General features: G+C 45.9%; 6 protein-coding genes across 6 annotated transcripts; 2 read left to right on the top strand and 4 right to left on the bottom strand.

Moving 5' to 3' along the window:
* Positions 1-3,765: 3,765 nt before the first annotated feature.
* Positions 3,766-5,516, bottom strand: N7455_000025 (uncharacterized protein; the record flags this gene model as incomplete). The annotated part of the gene is made up of 6 exons (XM_040961794.2): positions 3,766-4,033; positions 4,085-4,396; positions 4,460-4,583; positions 4,634-5,092; positions 5,149-5,306; positions 5,365-5,516. The coding sequence occupies 6 exons, from the start codon at positions 5,514-5,516 to the stop codon at positions 3,766-3,768; spliced, it is 1,473 nt and encodes a 490-aa protein (XP_040807756.2).
* Positions 5,517-6,166: 650 nt separating this feature from the next.
* Positions 6,167-7,326, bottom strand: N7455_000024 (sugar phosphate isomerase/epimerase family protein; the record flags this gene model as incomplete). The annotated part of the gene is made up of 3 exons (XM_040961823.2): positions 6,167-6,260; positions 6,313-6,899; positions 6,970-7,326. The coding sequence occupies 3 exons, from the start codon at positions 7,324-7,326 to the stop codon at positions 6,167-6,169; spliced, it is 1,038 nt and encodes a 345-aa protein (XP_040807762.2).
* A 243-nt stretch (positions 7,327-7,569) lies between these two features.
* Positions 7,570-8,683, top strand: N7455_000023 (SDR family oxidoreductase; the record flags this gene model as incomplete). Its single annotated transcript, XM_040961822.2, has 8 exons — positions 7,570-7,618; positions 7,670-7,894; positions 7,950-7,969; positions 8,019-8,075; positions 8,126-8,202; positions 8,250-8,313; positions 8,368-8,450; positions 8,497-8,683. 8 exons carry the CDS (start codon positions 7,570-7,572, stop codon positions 8,681-8,683), a joined length of 762 nt encoding a protein of 253 aa, XP_040807758.1.
* Positions 8,684-8,981: 298 nt separating this feature from the next.
* On the top strand, positions 8,982-11,345 carry N7455_000022 (fungal specific transcription factor domain-containing protein; the record flags this gene model as incomplete). Its single annotated transcript, XM_040961805.2, has 2 exons — positions 8,982-9,814; positions 9,887-11,345. 2 exons carry the CDS (start codon positions 8,982-8,984, stop codon positions 11,343-11,345), a joined length of 2,292 nt encoding a protein of 763 aa, XP_040807744.2.
* Positions 11,346-11,671: 326 nt separating this feature from the next.
* On the bottom strand, positions 11,672-13,202 carry N7455_000021 (uncharacterized protein; the record flags this gene model as incomplete). The annotated part of the gene is made up of 8 exons (XM_040961806.2): positions 11,672-11,839; positions 11,906-11,945; positions 11,997-12,165; positions 12,234-12,348; positions 12,414-12,482; positions 12,541-12,914; positions 12,972-13,113; positions 13,170-13,202. 8 exons carry the CDS (start codon positions 13,200-13,202, stop codon positions 11,672-11,674), a joined length of 1,110 nt encoding a protein of 369 aa, XP_040807742.1.
* Positions 13,203-13,642: 440 nt separating this feature from the next.
* N7455_000020 (shikimate dehydrogenase family protein) lies at positions 13,643-14,626 on the bottom strand (the record flags this gene model as incomplete). Its single annotated transcript, XM_040961818.2, has 1 exon — positions 13,643-14,626. The coding sequence occupies one exon, from the start codon at positions 14,624-14,626 to the stop codon at positions 13,643-13,645; it is 984 nt and encodes a 327-aa protein (XP_040807750.2).
* Between the last annotated feature and the right edge of the window lie 191 nt (positions 14,627-14,817).

Genomic DNA, 14,817 nt, shown 5'->3' with positions numbered 1-14,817 from the left:
ACGGGCTAGGTGGGCTTCGAGATCTTGTACGAAGTAGAGCTTTAATTGACGAAGCCTGTCGACGTAGATCTTTCTGCGTAATTGGTGTTTTTGGTGTAAAATTTCGACTTGATTCGCTCCCCCGGCTAGGGGGGGGGGTAGGCGTTCGAAGCTGAATATTGAGCTTTGAGATCACTCTCTCCGGTTTAAAAGGGACTAAACTAGCTGCTGCGAAGCTATTTTTAATCGTCTCTGATTTAAAAGCTTCAATTCGTGCGAGAGGGTATACTTCGAGGAAGTCAAGTTTGTCAATATGATTGATCCCGTTCCGCATCTTAGTTTCAACCATCCGACCGTAGGCACGTTTTAATACCGCAAAACAGCTAATATCCAAAGGTTGTAAAAGATGAGATGAATGCGCTGGTATACAAATTGGTATCACCTTATTTTGCTCACAAAGTTCGTCGAATTTAGGTGTTAAATGACTTCCGTGGCCGTCAAGAATCAAAAGCCGGTACTCCCCCTTCGTACGTAAAGAAGTAGTCGGAATAAAGAGCTTTTGAAGCTAACGAAGTCCAATCTTATCAGAAGTCCAGCTATTAGGACTAACTTCAAAGCGCCAATCCTCCGGAAGGCCGTCAAACCATGATTTAATAAAGACTTTGCCTTTAAAAATCATATACAGAGGAAGGGCCCATCCAGAAGCATTCGTACATTCAACCACCGTCACCTATTCACGATTTCCAGGTTATAAAATAGGCCTCCGACCGTAGTATTCACTCCGCGTAATAACCTTCGCAGTTGCAGTCAATCCCATCGCAAAACCAGTCTCATTAAAGTTATAGATATCGTCAGAGTCGATTCCAAATTGAATGATCGTCTTTTGAACTAAATCAAACCACTCCCTAATGATTTTAGGGTCTTCGCATTTCGCGCGCTCGTAATTATACCGTTTCGAGAATCGGGAGGAGAGAAAAGGATGTCTTTTAACAAAGTTTGTAACCCAGTTTTGGCCGACCGAAAGAACCGGAGTAGTTCCACGCTTTTGAAGAAGAAGATCCGCCATTTCTCGTACCATAGAGGGCCGGGGGGGCTGCTCCACGTAGATCCATAGAGAGAACCCATTTTTTAAGAGATTGCTCCTCAATTTCAGTCAATTTAGATAGATTTGCGCGAGAAATCGCGCGTTGTTGGTGGCCACGTAGTCGGTCTTGAAGCGTCGAACGTGGTATATTAAAACGGCGTGCCACTTCGCGAATTGAAGAGATTTCTCCATTTTTAAAAGCCTGGATAGCTAGTAAAATCCTACCCTCTTGCTCTATTAAATCTCTAGAGCGTTGAGAGCGAATTGGTGGCATGGTGGGTGGATGAAGAAGAAGTGATTAAATTAATTGACGCGTTTTCTGTGGGGTGGCCGGTTCGTTTGTGTGGCCGGTTCGTTTGTGTGGCCGGTTCGTATGTGAAATACGTTACATCTTGCTATTGAAACCCAAGTACCTAGGTGGTAAAAATTCGAGCAAATGGGGCTCTAGTTCCTGATTTATATATAGCTTTATACACAGGGCGAGAGAAGCTTTCTCACTTGGACAGCATTAGAAATTTCAAGAAGCAAACCCATTCATATCGATAATCACGGCGCTTTAAAGCAAAATAAACAGCAATTTCCAGTATTCTTATGATCACTGCTAGTGAGACTCAATTTCTCCTTTTAAATCCGAGCTGAACATTTCCAAAATTTCTTCCAAAAGCTTTGAGGCGGCTTCGAGAGTGCACTATCACTCGCTTTCCGAACACTAGCCGCCGTGTTGTAGGATGGAGGGCTTGGACCAAGTTTGTCATTTATGTTATCCACCTTTAAGGACTCAAGTAGCCGCTTAGAAGAGCAAAAGTAGTTATCGCAATCCTGAGAGTTCTGGGCTAGCTCTTTTCGTATCTGGCGGTTGGGATTCTGCTTTAAAGAAGCATAAGCTCGGTTGAACTCACTATCGGAGTCTTTCCATAGCGATATAGATTTCGGGGTTTTCAGTACGTTCTTTTAGGGCCTTTACCGACTTTCCAATTAACTGTATCACCTCTTTTAGAAACAAAGACAACTTTTCAAGGTAGTCGATTTTTAGCACAATATCTTTGTCGTCGTCGTGCATAGGGTGATTCTCTATCAAGTCATCAAGCTCTGTCTCTATCTTCTCATACTGCTGCAGTACTAAACGGCGAGTACGCTCGTTCTCGATGACAGAGGTGAGCATATCTGGGTTCGGCTCGCATAAGTGGTATGGGGGAGAAAGGTGGCAGTCAGAGACTGGCTTCAATTCTTGACTTCCAAGTAGTTCGGACATTCCTTTGAGATAATGAAACGATTCTCGTATAGTGAACTTTAGTATAAGGTAGGAAATAGGAATATTGAATATAATTTAGGATCGAGGTTTGAAATAGTAGAAAGATATATCTTCCTGGGCATCATTGATACGTATATCCCTCGCCGCGGCCTAATAAGGAATGGATCTCTACCTAGGTAGCTTCCCTCTCAAACCTTGGGACTATTCCGTGCCCATTTCATCTTTAGGGCTAATATTTTGTTTAAGCCTTTCGGGCTTCATATAGACGTACAGCTTCGAATTTGGCGACGGCGTGTAAGTATACCAGTCCTTTCAAAATAATTGACTGGGGTTTTGCTCCACAATATCCATATTCAGGCTTGTAATAGCACAGATCTTGTAGAAACGTCTAATACAAACTCAAATTTCAAATAAAGTCAGGCTCTACCAGAGGGCCCTCAGAGGAAACTATCAATCCTCGGGAAAGGAAGATCGAAAGACATTTAGATGTACGACATTGTAGGACATATAGGATTTCTTCCTCATTTTCTTTTTACATCATCCCCTTAATCTAGCAGCAAGTGCGCTTGATTTCAATAGGGATCTAGTCACGGTATATACACGAAAAGAAGAGAGATCTCGTCTCTTCGAAACAGATCACCCATAAGATAGCCAGGTGCTAGTAATTAGGCTTCCGCAGAACCCAACCGGACCCGGACCCAACCCGAGACTATACTAATCATCAATAGAACAAATAGGAATTACGGTCATAAGGCGACTTATTGATATAGGCGGGGAAGCGTAGATACATAGAATGGATTGCCCAATACTAGACCCTGCCAACTCCCATGGGACAAAAGAAATTTTGGTCCCATATCCTGGTCCCATCTACTCCCATGGGACTAAAAGAATTCTGGTCCTATAACCCTAGTAGTCCTATAGGACTCCTATAGGACTTATGGGACTCCTATTAGCATAATTTTGCTAAGAATTTCCTCTTTCGGCTGTATAAATCTGCAAAGTAATTAGATAAAATACTACTATTTATAGGTATATAAGCGTCCCTACTTTTAATATCAACTAATATAGTTTTTTTTTTATAATATAGTCTATAATTAACATCCAATATCCGATATGGTATAAAAGGAAGCCTAAGTGGAATGGCCACGCATTGGCGTAGTCATAAATCTCAAAAACCGTGGTGTTTCCACATCGTGTTAAGCATGGCCTACGAAGCGAATGAAGATAAAGGAAGGAAGAACTTCGGTCAAAATAGCAGAAAGAAAAATGCAATTTGGATTGACTTGCGTTGATCAGATTGAGGACCTTGAGAGATGAATTGAGCCATCTAAACACCTACCTCATCTGGTTACTTAAACCCTTCTTTTACTGTGATTTATATAAAGAAATTGAGACCAACGATCGACTTAATATCCCATCACGATTGGAGCCTGCAGACAAGTGAGCCAGCTCACAGACGCCCCTGGACTGATTTACTGGCCCCATCCCGAATATCAGCGGCAGGTAGGAGGGGTTCAGGCAAACCCAACTGGCGTGAAACCACTCGGGCAGCCCAGAGACCCGTCACGAACGCAAGAGCAAGGCCTCCTGTATAGCCGAGGTTACTGAATCCACCAGCGTCAACCCCTGCTATAAGCAATCCCGGAATTCTGGATTTATCGGCGGTTAAGGCATGCCCTTTTGTATCGATCGCGATACCACCGTATGTAAACGTGATACTATTGAAAGTCAGACCGGGTGCATTGAAATATATGAATGGGAGAACTTACGAAGGCTGGACCTCCATTGCATAGAAAGGACCTTCACCATCGACCAAGGGTACCGGGGGCGAGCTACCACGCCCGGTAGGGGCATCGAGAGCAATGCTCTTATCGCCTAAACGCACTGCTCGTTGATACTCATCAATGGTGAGTTTTGCCTGTACATCGTTGACTCCCCACTTGCGAAGAATATCCACCAGTTCACTCAATGTCGACGCACTTGCGACATTACAGCCGTGATCCTTGGCTTTCTGCAGACGATCGACATCTCCTGCATTGGGGAACAATGCAGCCATGCAGTGTCGGAGGCGTGTTTCCTCGCTAGAATAAGATTGAACAGGTCAGAATGTTCTTTGGGGATTTCTTTGTTGTGGACTGACGTACCTGAAAAGAATAAAGCCACGGCGCCTTTCCTGTTTGGCAAGGTACTGATTGATGATTTCGTCTCCCGTGGACTCGTCGACAAATCGCCTTCCTGCCGTGTTCAACAGCAGGCAATATTTGCTCTCTATAATCTGATTAGATGCTAACGTGTATTGAGTAGGGATCTGATCTCACGGTATTGGGCGAGTGAAAGATAATCCTTTGGATCCACGTCTTCAGCTCGCATTGGCGCTGCCAGCAAATGACCATAGTAGGTGTTCATACCCCTGCTAGTGCCGGCGCCTGCTTCAGTAGCCAGTTTTAGTCCATCACCCACAGATCCACGGTTGGATCGCACAAAGATGTTATCCCCGCCTTGTCCCAAGTACTTTGATGTCATTCCCGGAGAACCTTGGAACCCCCCTGTTGCTAAAACCACCGATTTGGCTCTGATCTCGTAGTATACAGCTGACGAGTTGGGAAGCTTTTTGCAAACGATAGCACCAATGACGGCCGAACCCAATACACCAGGCTCCTTCTGAATCAGCTTAACTACCGATGTGTGGGTAAGAATATCAGAGTGTGTTTGGCTCGACTGAATTCGCTTTCGATGAAGAGTATGAAGATGGGGAATCTGAATCGGGAACCCAATTCCTGTTATTTGTTAATCTCATGGCTCAAAAAAGTCTTGTCATGATTGTCATTCCTACCGATTGTCATGATACCGTCGAACCGTTTTGCGGTTGGTACCCCATTATCACGCATCCATTGTACCGCAGGGAGGTAATCGTCCAACCACGCCTTTTGCAAAGCTGGATCCCCATCTGGGACCCAGTCTCTCAGCTTGTTATATGTTTGGGGAGCCCAACTGTTCATGGATATTATTGAGAGCCCATTCTTGTCGAAAATGATTTTCAATTACTTACAACATTCCTGCCGAGTAATTCGAGGAGCCGCCGACATCGCCCTGTTTCTCAACAACCAATGTTTTTGCTCCTGCTTTCGCTGCAAAGGCAGCGCATGCCATCCCAGACATGCCGCCTCCACATACCAGAACGTCGACGTTGATAACCTCCATTATGAGTGTCGCTGAATTCAGGTCCGGGAGGTTTCAAATAGACCAAGTAATTTCTTTTGAGAGATAGAAGAGGACCAGCGATTTCTATTCAATTTTCACATACTGTTATTTGCTGTGTAATACGGTAGCTGATAAATGCCTCGGCGCCGGCTATTAAATTAAGTGACCGGGTGGACCCATAGTAACGCGGCACAGATACATCTTAATGAGGTTTTCCTGATGAGTGAGATCTTCTATACTACCTGGGTCTAGTTAGCGTAAGGTTCGCGGAGTTAGCCTAAGGTAGAAGGGGATGGTTTTTCAGCAGATTCACTAGGCTTCCACTTAGGGATCCACTTACTTAATTCTAATTAGCGAAGAGACTCTATAAGTAGTAGGTTAAGGGAGCTTCTCTCTCTCTTCTTCTTTCTTCTCTATATTTATAATCTTCGTTTAATGCACTCTTAGTCCATCGAGAACTGGCTTATGATAGTCTGTATACCATTTCCACCCACTAATAACCTATAAGGACGGTAAAAGGGCATTATCGTCAAATATATATTTGATATAATGCGTAGTAGGTATTGAATATGTAATAGATATGTATTGGTAATTTAGTGTCAAATTGCGGGTCTTTATGTACATACCTATATGTATACATGGACATATTCTCACAATTTTCCGTTTGTATGCTTATCAAGCCCACAGCGCAAAGCAATTTCCCGCCATGAGACCATCCCTCTCGTAGCCCAATCATCGGGTACTCTATAGACATCAAAATTAGGACATTGTCGTTACCCTTGGAGATTACACTTACGAGTCGCGTGGGTTCCACATGTCAGTATGGAATACTTCCATCGACACCCATCCAGTATAGCCAAGATCAAAAACAGCTTGTGCAACCTCAATTGCAGGCAGCACACCCCCGTAGTGTTCTTCGCAAGGAAATATCCGACAGTTTCGCGATTGAGTCATGTAGGGTGGCTGGTTTAGGTCACGACGTGGGTAGCACGCTTGGCTTTGGTCAGCAACCGTGGCATCGCTTAACTGTAGATAAGCAATTTGATTTGGCATCACGGTTCGCTTCATTTCATCTAGACTATGGTGGAGACTTGCTAGACCCCCTGCTCGAATAGGAGCCGTGGCATTGAACGGATCGCCCGCTTCTTTCGCGGAGACATGGAATGTGTCGAGACAGTGTTGCACATTGGGAAGATCAACAAGCCTAATTATCTCGTGGATTCGTTGCCAGGTGTTCAGGTGAGTTCCCCAGGCGGGTGCTTCGTATGCAACCTGCAAATTGTATCTCTGAGCAAGGAGACCCAGCCGCTTCATGTTGGCAGCGATCATTGTCGGATCAGGCGTTATCCGGGCGGGATCAATAGGGTAAAGACAAGATGTAATCTACAGTCAAAAGCCAAAGTTAGCCGAACACTGGTGCAGTAAATTCAATACCTGAAATCGCATAGCACACCTGGAAGATAGGAATCTTCATCAATCGGCAAAGATCAAACCAAAGCTCCGCCTCTTCCAGACGAGCCTTGATCTCGAGGGGATCAGTAAGTCCATCGTATGCACCGAATGGATTTAGTGAAATGAGGACGAGAGATAACTCTTGCGCCTTTCGGCCAATATGAGCGGCAGCGGCGCGCAGGCGAGAGGCTCGGGTCGATTGCGAGAAGGACGAAGCATACGCTTCGAGACACTCAATCGCAACCTCCACTCCATCGAACCCATGCGATTTAGCGGACTCAAATTTCCGAATAAGTTTATGCCCGGCAGCTGATTTACCCAGTGAGTTACTGGCAATCGCAACTTTGATGGATGGCATGTTTTCAAGTACAGTAGTAGAAATTGGAGGGCCCCCGGGAGTGATGTATATGATGAGGGGTTCTTTTTTTTATTTCGCGTCACACATTATGTCAACTGTACCGGTGGTCAAATTTGAGGCCCCGGTACAGTGTGAGCACAACACTAATTCCGACCCAATTCCGATCAAATCGTCGAAACATAAATGATGATAATTCATGGCTTGGAACCACACTCCATTTTGTGGGATAATTGAGACTGAACCATGCCTCTACGTGCGAAGATAAACACCCCACGCGTGGTGATTGTTACAGGTTAATACGATAATACTCCCCTTTTAGCCCAGAACTGACTCTGACTGCTAGGGGGCGCGGATGGCTTTGGAGCTGCTATTGTGGATCGATTTAGTCGCGAGGGATGCAAAGTCATCATACTAGATCTCGATCAAGTCAAAGGACAGAGCAAAGAGAGAGCAGATTCGAATATCCATTTTTTACTTGGCGATGTGACTCTTCCGGATTTATGGCAAAAGGCCTTGATTTTGGCGCAGACGACCTATGGCAAGATTGATGTGGTTGTCAACAACGCAGGTGAGAGCATTCACAATATTCAAAGACCAAAATTCCTGCTAACTTAACCAACTAGGGATCACCCATGATCAAGCTGTATGATTCCATTCCCGAATGCCATTGATATTCTAATGCGCTGGTTTAGCCCATCCACACGAAAACTCTCCTGGAGTATGAGAAGATATTCAACGTCAATGTCAAGGTACTTTCGATCAACCCTAGTGGATTCAATGTGGCTAAATGAATCTATAGCCGATTTTCATCAGTGCACAGATATTTGCGCCCGTAATGATGCAGCAGGGACATGGAATCTTTATCAATATTACCAGGTAAGTGATACGCTCGGAATCTCACCTGAATTTATTGACTGGAGTAGCACTGGGTGCACACGCCCTCGGCCAGGATTCGCTATTTACAATGCTTCCAAGGCAGCTGTAGAAGTAAGTGCACATGATAAATATCCGGTTATGTGGGGAAAAATAACGTGTTGTTAGGTGGCAACTAAGACAATGGCCCTTGAGTACGCACCAGCAGTTCGCTTCAACTGCATTTCCCCTGCTGTGGGGAACACTACTATGTATGTTGCTCGGAAGCACTCCGAGAGCGCCGCTAACAAAGACCAGGCTTCAGGCTAGCATTGGAGATGGCGAAGAATCCCGCCAGCGACTGCGACAGGTGGAAGACTGTTTACCCATGAAACGGTTGTGTCAACCACTGGATATAGCTAACGCAGCATGGTTCTTGGGGTCGAACCAAAGTAGCTTTGTAACGGGGACGACGTTGGAGGTGGATGGAGGGCGAGGCGTGTAACTTTAACTTCCGTAGCCGAAGCCGCAAATGTTCCCCCGCAATTTAAAACCCGGGGTAGTGACTTTTTGCATTTCTCCATTCTCTTCCACTCTTTGAGCCACGTTGGTTTAAGTTGAAATGTCGTGACACTATTCATTTATTTTAAAGCCCTGACAATGATGTCTTCACATTCTGGGAATGAAAACCCCCCTTACCAAACTCGGCCTGCCACCGCGGCCGCGTGCAAAGACTGTCGGAAATTAAAGGTAACGGGGTCTCCAATCCATTCTCAAACGTACCTGCTGAGAAAGCTCTCTAGATGAGATGCATCCGATCACAAACAGATCAGCAAGGAACTGGCTTGACAGAGCCATGTGAGCGGTGCATACGCAACAACCGACCCTGTAACATCCCAGAGCCACGACCGCTTGGAAGAAAGCGGGGGGCCACAGGTCGCTATCAGGGAATCGACAAGGCTTATCGCAAACTGCAGTCAGAGTTGAAGAAAGTGAAAGCATCTCATGGCACTGAAAATACCGATGATTTGACCAATCTGGTCCCCCGTGAAGAGCCGATCCAAGAGCTTTTAGGCTCCAGTCACCCAGCTGAGCCACATGAGTCAACCCAATCTCCCCTAGGGGTAGACAACGGGGAATCCTCTGCTTTGTTATTTGATACGGGTGTTTCAACTTTGCAAGATGAGGGGCCGCCCGGAGAATTCGTCTCTCCTGGGTTCCGCAATGGTGAAATATCCCATTCCAACCAGGAGCCAATCAGCAACCCTCTCGGGTTGTTGGCAGATGCTTCAGATGCGGCACAAGCACTAGAGCTTCATCCGATATCTACTAATCCATCACCAATATCAAACATAGGATCTTCGATGACACATTCCTCGGCCAACCCAGCAGATGGGGCAAGTTTCGGTCGTCAACTGCTTCATCGACCGGGCTACGTGTCACTTGGCCTTCAATTAGGCCGAGATACCCTAGAGGCAGGAATAGATGCATTTCTTGCGCCTCCTGAGAATTTATATCTCTACTCAAACTATTTTAAATCACCCCCGCAGGTGCCTCAGCGCGATGTTGGACCCGATGTTGACCCGGTGGACCTAGGCTTGGTGACCATGGATGAAGTATGTCACCTCTTTCCAGTGTATGTTATAAAATCCCCAGGCTTTTATTTTTATTCTTTTCTTTTGGATTATATAATAATGAATTGTCACAGTTATTATGCCCGCTTGCATCCAGTCAATGGAATCCTAGACCCGATGCTCCACACCCCAGATTTCGTTCGTTCGCGATCGGCTCTTTTATTCACATGGATAATAGCTCTGACTGCGCAATTTGATCATGGGTCGGCATCAATTGCCAAGAGACTACGCCTTCATGGAGAAAAGCTGTCGAGACACGTTCATACCTGTGGATATAAGTCCGTCGAAATTGTTCAAGGCTACTATATCTCCCTGCTATCGGCCACCCCTGCAAAAACACTAGACGAGGAGCGTTCTTGGCTTTACACGATATACGCCTTGGGTGTAGCGGCGGACCTAGGTCTAGACCAAGATTCTCGTGCCAAAGATGCAAATCCTTTGAGTTCAATCAATGCTTCCTATACTGAAGCACACGATATGCTAGCTTCTGGGTATTTCTCCAAGGATAGCCCGTCTCAGCAGCGAATGGCGCGTAATCGCGAAAGAACATGGCTAAGGATTTTATTATGGGAGCGAGCAAACAGTGCATCCTGTGGTAGAATACACACTTTCCCGGAAACAAACTTGACGCACAGCATTGACAGCTGGTGGCTTTCTCCACTGGCTGATCCCACAGACAAACACACTTGTGCGTTTATCACTCTAAGGCGAGGTCTAGCCTCACTACAAAGTGAACTCAGACAACAAGCTCATTTGATGCATCAAAATCCTCATTGGGTACGAGAGCTGGTCGATATGGCCCTTAGGCCCTGGTGTGACCTTTGGCTTCCCCCATCAGTCCCCGAATCCATGACATCGCCGTCTGAAAAGCTATCCAATATTTTCCTTCGCTATGTTTATCTTCATGGAAGACTTTGGACCTTGTCATTCGCCCTTCATAGTTCCATAAATAGGGACCGTGACTTGGATGCAATTCGAACGGACTGCTTCGAGGCTGCAGTTCATTCCTGCGAGCTTGCGGTGCGTGATTTGCAAACTATTGGGGAGCCATTGTACTGTATGTTAGCCCCAACCTGGGCTATGATATCTTACGCTGGTGTGTTAGCTTTAAAGCTATTTCCTGCATTGTTTGGGTCACGCGTCGGAAATGATATAGAGCTTCTTGCTTTACTAAGTCAGGTTGCCATGCAGCTACAGCGTGCAGGAACCACTCCATCGCATCGATTCGGAATTGCCGCATTGCTTGGACAGCATCTCATGATGATCCTGAGAGCTAGGAAAGTGGGACTGAAAGATTTGCCACATCCTGGCCGGACTAAGCCAGATCCACCCTATTACCAAAGCCATTATGACGGGGCGAGGCCACTTGCACACGAACAGTCTGCCCATTCGCTACCATACGAGGCACTGGTCTCGAATTATGATCCCTTCTTGATGACAGCCTCGATGTCTACACAGGGTGATTTAACTGGGGAAGGATTTGCCGAATTCTTCCGGGAAACGTTCGGGCCTGGGTTTGGGGGTGTCTTCTGACAATTCGGACGACGTCAGGCAAACAAAACAGTTGAGCACCATGAAAATCTCCAGTGAATAACTTATAGCTTTCAAGCGCCGCCTACTTTATGGGCACATCAGCTCTGGTGTTCAAATTTGGAAACAATCTACGTAGCACAACCTCGGTGACAAAGGTAAAGGGGAAAGCAAAAGGAAGTTCGATGTTTAATTATTAACATAGAGGAAAATTTAACTGAAAACTATGTTAAAAGACAATATTAAACGTTCAATTCTCTAAGGGACCGCAGCATATATGCAACATAAAGGTACTGCTAATACTTGAGATCACTACAAGTAGATATCCCTTACAAGTTACTTCTGCGAACTTCTCCCCGCAACACTTTGTTCACAAAGTCAGGATCCTCTCTTAGAGGTCGTCCTAAGCCACACATATCGATGTCTCCACGTTCGACTGCCTCGGACATACGATGGCTATCTCGCCAACCACCAGTGGTCCCGATAACAGCACGGGACTATTAATATTTCAATTTAAATCAGCTTGAGAAAACAATGATGCCTGGAAATGTTGGGTTACTTACCAGTACCTTCTTCAGCTCTTGCGCCCACTCGATAAAGTAGCTTTGTTTTGTCAGTACATGATCACCGCGCGGATATGAAAAGCTAGCTTACCTTCCACGTTCCTTTTGCGATGGACGCTTTGCTAGCTCGGTCATAATGTTACCACGCCAGGCAGGGGAGGCATATGTTCCGCCCGAGATATCAAAGAAGTCCACGCCGGCCTCTTCCAACCACTTGATCACAACGCACTGCTCGGCAAAGCTTTGGCCACCCTCAATGACTAAAAAAAAGGACCCATTCTGTTAGACTTCAAGATCCAGTTGCCCCATATTAGAGTAGGATACCCACAATCTTGGCAGTTCAACTTGGCTGCAATCACGAACTTGTCAGACGGAAGTTTAGCCTTGATGGCATTGACGATCTCCAGGATGAATCGTGCCCGATTTTCCAGACTTCCACCGTACTACATGTATTGGACTTATTAGTATCATATGCAAAGAAAACAAGAAATCTGGGGTTCGTTCGTACCTCATCTGTTCGTTTGTTGATCTTGGGCGATAGGAATTGATTCATGATATATCCATGACTAGCATGCAACTGCAAACATTGATCAGAGTCAACATTAGGGAATGTGCAAGAAGATATTAACACTGACGATGATTCCATCCGCGCCAGCCTTTGCGAGAACTTCGGAAGCCCACACGTATCGAGAGACAAGATCCTTAATTTCAGCCTTCGTCAAGGGCGAAGGCATACCATACGTCTTGTTGAGACAAGGCTCCAATTGCTGATCAGATGATGACCTCGGATTCTTGTTCAAAAACTCAGGCACCTGACGCCCCGGAAATTGTAATTGAGGGAGGAAGATTGCGCCCCGAGACTTGGCTGCGTTGACTGCTGGGGAAAACGCTGCGACCGGGTCCCAGGGATTGTTTGGATCCAACACCGCGTTGTTGTAGTTTTCGAGATTGTCGCGATGAATCGGGATATTTCCTGTGCAGATGAGTCCTGCTCCACCATCTGCCAGCTCTGTAAAGCAGTCAGTACCACCCACGCATGGAGGATTTGACTTTGGATTGTGCTCACCCTGATAAAGCTCAGCATATCGGTCCATAGGCTTTCCGCAGTTCTCTACATTATCCTCGTCGTATGTTGAAGCATATTCGCTTAGGGGTGTGCGATACAGTCGGTTGCGAATCACTTTTCCGGAGAGTTTCAGCGTAATAGGCTGGTCGCTATGCGTTAGGAGCTCGTACTGAAGACGTACATCCGTATAAGACATACCTGAGAGAGGGGGGCTATGTGCGATGCAGACATGATGAACGTCGAACCAAAAATAAATTCAAGGAAATTGTAGAATTGTTGATGAAGTCCTTTTCTTCCGCTGCGGTCAAGTGCATTTTTATCTCCTATTCTATCTTGTTCACTTTCACAACATCTCGGAATTTCACAGCCGGGCTTTTAATTTGGGGCCCGGACTAAGATTGCGAGGGTAAATGCGGGGAAACAGTTCATGTTCATTTGAAGTATCGGAATTATCTCAGGACTGGAGCATCAACATGTTACGAACCACTTCTTGGATTTGCGAATTTCTCTTGTACGTGTACATAGTTTCCTTGTTGCTCTAGTTAGCTTCCTGATCCCAGCCATCGGAGCATGTTCAATTATGATGATCATTTAATTCGTGATTTGTATGGGCAAGTTAAGTTCAAGATATAATATGATATGATTTGATTGCCTTACGTCAAAATGGTTACTCAAATTTTTGAAGCCTTTGGGCCAGTCTGATCCTGACTAACCACCTTCTTGATCGCCGACATAGCCTTTTCGACCCCCTGTTGATTGGCATTCTTTTCTAACCAGAGAATTTGCTGTGCGATGCAAACCCGCACTAGAACCTCGGTCCCGGAGATGACAGTCCAACCATTATCCTTTCCACTTGTATATAACCATGTCACCGGGGACGGAAGATAGCACATATCCAACACGATGCCTTTGTTACCCTTGTGCAAAATGGTATCGCAAATCTGGCGACACAGAACCTCACCAGGTTCTCGGGGAAAGTTGTTAGGAATCGTCCCAATGACAAGGTACGGAGTCCCCGAGGCTACAGCTGCCTCAACAGTGGTGAGGTGCTGGAGACGGATTTCTGGTGCTGTCGATTTGAAGAATTCGATCAATGCGTCGACCTCGGACTTGATGCGGTTTGCGATGTATATCTCCGTGGACCCAAACCATTTCCAAAGGGCAAAAATTGCACTTCTGGCAGCCCCTCCGCCACCAATCACCATCGACGGGCGACCCTTTGCCGTGATGGTTGCTTGCGGCATTCGGTACAGAATGGAGTCACGGATGCCAACACAGTCTGTGTTGGTACCAATATGTTTTCTCTTTCCATGTTCGTCGAGTCGGACAAATGAGGTATTGACGGCCCCAATCACTCGTGCCTCCTCGGTCAAATCGTCGAGTAAAGACCGGAAGGTCACCTTGTTTGGCATGGTGATTGTGGTTCCAATGCAATCTTTGTCATTTAGTTGATTCTGGAATATCGCACCATCGGTAGTCTCGATGAGGCTAAAAGTCCACGGAGCGGAATTGGCACGGAAAAGAATTGAATGCAGCAGGGGTGAGAGTGATTTGGAGATAGATCCTCCAAACAGATAGACATGATATCGAGTCGCTGATATTTGCGAGGGCAATGGGGAACTGCCATAGACATATGATCGCTCGAGAAGATCCATCTTTGTCGAGGTTTGTGTGACAGAGGAACGACTAGGAGAGGCGGAAGAAAGAAAAAGGCTCAAACCCTGATGATTCAAGATGACAGATAAACAGATGTGCAGGATGTATCACTTAAACCAGTCATCACCCCGCATTCAATCGTTGCCGGCGTATTGATTAGGCAGCCGGTATAAGACTGATTTATCTTCAA

The sequence above is a fragment of the Penicillium solitum genome (genome assembly GCF_028829755.1).
Source record: "Penicillium solitum strain IBT 25940 chromosome Unknown utg000001l_segment0_segment0, whole genome shotgun sequence".
In the NCBI taxonomy this organism is placed as follows: Eukaryota; Fungi; Ascomycota; class Eurotiomycetes; order Eurotiales; family Aspergillaceae; genus Penicillium; species Penicillium solitum.
This window is presented reverse-complemented; position numbering and strand designations above follow the sequence as displayed.